The 3,488-nt window shown below is 44.0% G+C and overlaps 1 protein-coding gene across 1 annotated transcript; it reads left to right on the forward strand.

Annotated features, from left to right (window-relative positions):
- Positions 1 to 421: 421 nt before the first annotated feature.
- On the forward strand, positions 422 to 1,170 carry LOC121437301 (sex-determining region Y protein-like). The gene is made up of 2 exons (XM_041637153.1): positions 422 to 1,008; positions 1,083 to 1,170. The coding sequence occupies exons 1-2, from the start codon at positions 422 to 424 to the stop codon at positions 1,168 to 1,170; spliced, it is 675 nt and encodes a 224-aa protein (XP_041493087.1).
- Positions 1,171 to 3,488: the final 2,318 nt, after the last annotated feature.

Raw genomic sequence — 3,488 nt, forward strand, 5'->3', positions numbered from 1 at the left:
ATGTTTGAAACCCAGGTGCTAAGCCAGCTTTATAGGAGAACAGTGCACCTGGTATGTGTGTGGGTGGGGGGGGGTTGTGTGGGAGTGTAGAAGTACAGCATCTAACAGTCCCCGTATTGGAGTGGTTTGCTCGATAATGGGTGGTTCTACAGGTGCTGACATGGCACAATAGGTGGGGCTAGTCTAAGGGAGCTGCTGAGGGTGGAGACATGGATATTTTGTTACAGACTTTAAATAACAAAATCTTTGTGACAAACACATATTGGTAGTAACTTTCAGCTCTTACACTTTAACTTTTGGCTTTTTTCTCCCCACCCCTACTGCTCCTACACCTAGTGTTCTCTCTCTCTCTCTCTCTCTCTCTCTCTCTCTCTCTCTCTCTCTCTCTCTCTCTCTTTGGTTACAATATAACTCATCCACAATGTTCAGCATATTGAATCATGATTACTGCAGTCCTCGCTTACAGCCTCAGGATATCATCGGCTCTGGAGAAAAGATATCCTTTGGCACGGATGGCAGTCATAAAGAGGGCATAGAAGGCCATGTCAAGCGCCCCATGAATGCATTTATGCTGTGGTCTCGTGGTCAGAGGCGCAAGTTGGCCCTGGAGAACCCCAGCATGCAAAACACAGAGATCAGCAAGCAACTGGGATACCAGTGGAAACGCCTTACAGAAGCCGAAAAAACGCCATTTTTCCAAGAGGCACAGAGACTGAAGACCCTACACAGAAAGAAATACCCGAACTATAAGTATCGGCCTCACCGGAGAGCTAAAGAGCCTCAGAGATTGGGCACTTTGTTGCCTGCAGATGCCTCTTCAAGAAAACTATACAACTTGATGCCAGGGAACAAGTACCAGTGCACATTCATATACAGAGAGGACTGGACTAGGGCTGCACAGCTGTCCTCCAAGAGCCAGCTAAGCTATTTACAGCCTGGGGACATCCCCTTTCAGCACCGCACCTGTGCAGCAGCAGCAGGAGGAAGTGCAGCTGTAGCAGCAGCAGCAGCAGGAGGAAGTGCAGCTGTAGCAGCAGCAGCAGCAGCAGGAGGAAGTGCAGCTGTAGCAGCAGCAGCAGCAGCAACAGCAGCAGCAACAGTAGCCACAGCTACTTACTACCAACTGACATCACCAGTGAACAAAACAGCATAGCTACAGCATCTCGGTAAGACCCTGTGGCAATCTCATGACACTGGCTTCTGCTGGGATGCATGTCAATACTCCCTCTTGCTATAATTTACAGCCTGAGATAAGGATTTCCCTCCTCTCATAATAAAGGCCCTGCTCCTTTCTATTTGGGTCCGCAAACGAGGTGTGTAAAGATGTGTCGTGTGTAATGAAGGAGAATGCTTAGAACAGCTTGCGCCTATCTTTAAGACTGTTAAACAGACAAGAGTTTCATCACTGCAGAAACTATGTTTTACCTATCGCTCTTCCATGGGTACATCTATGAGAAACACACACAACTTACACCTGTGGTAAAATGAAACGAAAGAAAGAAAGAAAGAAAGAAAGAAAGAAAGAAAGAAAGAAACAAACAAACAAACAAACAAACAAACAAACAAACAAACAAACAAAAACCCAGCTTGTGCCTCTTTGAGCATGCTAAGCACTCCTTTGTAGACCAAATGCATCTAACTGTTTTGCAGGGTCCCTGTATATCATACATAAGTAAAGTGTGATAATGTAAAGCTGTCTTTCGAGTCTCTTTTTCAGTTCTCCTCCCCACTGTGGAAAGCTGAGACTTCCTTCTTTTCATCATCTTACTCCACGCCTACGAACTACGCCGTGAGAGCTTTATAACACCTTTTGACAAAATAAAGCTTTTACGTCTGTTCATTCATGTGAAGTCACATTCTGCTTCTCTTTTGAATATTATCTGTCTTTAAACATCAAATTGTTTTATAAAATGAAAGGTTTTGTACAAAAGCATTATAGACCAAAGCTGTATTTTCAGGGTCCGGTTAAGCATCAGAAATGGAATGGGCACGGGAACAAGCTATACAGGCCAAGTAGTTGAATGTACTAACACTTCAAGACTCCATGCATATAAAGTGACTGGACTGATACAAAAGGTGTAACGAGGGGACCGGGATGTGCTGAGGGGAGTGAGTGGTGCATGACATTTGCCCATTCACTCAACTGGCAGATTTTAAGCTAAGGAGGTTTGAAGTACCCCTGTCTGGTTATAATAAACAAGCTTAAAACAAAAATGAAGACTCTGTGCACAGGATCCCCTGCAAATGTTTCCTCTGGGAACCTCCAGGAACCATAGGTTGTGGTTAGCTCCAGGCTTCTAAAGGTTTATACCCAGAACTTAAATTAGCTCTTCCATTTTCATCAGCGTAATCCCGCAGAATGCTTTCCTCATTATAATTTATGTTGCACAATACAGTCTTGCCCAATCACATTTGAATGACTGACTGTAAGTCAGACATACCTCTAAAGCATTGGTTGGAAGAAAACAACAGACACTGAGCCTATGCGGTGACCTGCTGTAACACTAGCTATAATACAACATGGAATATTATCCAGAGAACCTTGGGATATTTTGAGCACTTTGAATCGAAAAGAGTGTTTGAAATGGTCTTAAAACCTGTGAGCTTTACTCCACTTTCAAAGCATCTAGTGTAAACACTAAATTATTGGCACTGATTGTGTACATAAATTATTAGATTGCTCTCTAGAATTCAATGAAACAGTCAGTGGCACTACTATGCTTCTAACTCATGGGGTTCTGTTCGTTTGGTTTGGTCTTGTGAGACAGGTTTCTCTGTGTAGCCTTTACTGTCCTGGAATGTCTTTTGTAGGGCAGGCTGGCCTGGAACTCAGAGATCCACCTGCCTCTGCCACCACCACCTGGTAATTGGGTTTGATGGGTGTGTTCCAGCACTGTTTCAATGTCTATGAACTCAAATAAGGTTCCATAAGTCTTTGAATAGATTTTTAACTCAAATGAGTGAAAATATATCTCTCCTAGGGGATACCTGTGTATCTTTCTCTGGAAAGTTTCTGCATGAATTCTCCATCACTTTTTGTGACTTCTCTCCTTTGTGTGAATTTTATATGCTAAGTGTTAGCTAACTAGAGAACTGTCCACATTCCAGAATCAGGTGTTACCCACCCCGTTACCCTGCCTTCAATGACTCAGCAACAATGCCTTCCCATCACTGAGGGCCAATGTGACACATTTCCACTGTTCCCGCCTTACCTGAATTTTCCCTAGGTGCATGCTCCATATCCCAACACCCCCATAAGGCTTGCTCTCTGGTCTTCCACTGTCTCTACCCCGACTCAGAGTTAGCCATTTCTCAGTTGTGTGAGGTCTGTTGCATGGTGTGATCATTGTGGCATTCCTGGGACCCCCATCACCAAGGTACTCCTTGATCAGAAACCCTTTCACAAAGAGATGTAGATAAAGGGCAATGATCTCAATGATTCCTCTAGCTATCCAAAGATTTCCTCTTTCTCACCTGGACCTACTTAG

Source organism: Microtus oregoni, unplaced genomic scaffold, assembly GCF_018167655.1.
Source record: "Microtus oregoni isolate MIOR12 unplaced genomic scaffold, Mior012 000051F_ref0000332, whole genome shotgun sequence".
Taxonomy (NCBI): Eukaryota; Metazoa; Chordata; class Mammalia; order Rodentia; family Cricetidae; genus Microtus; species Microtus oregoni.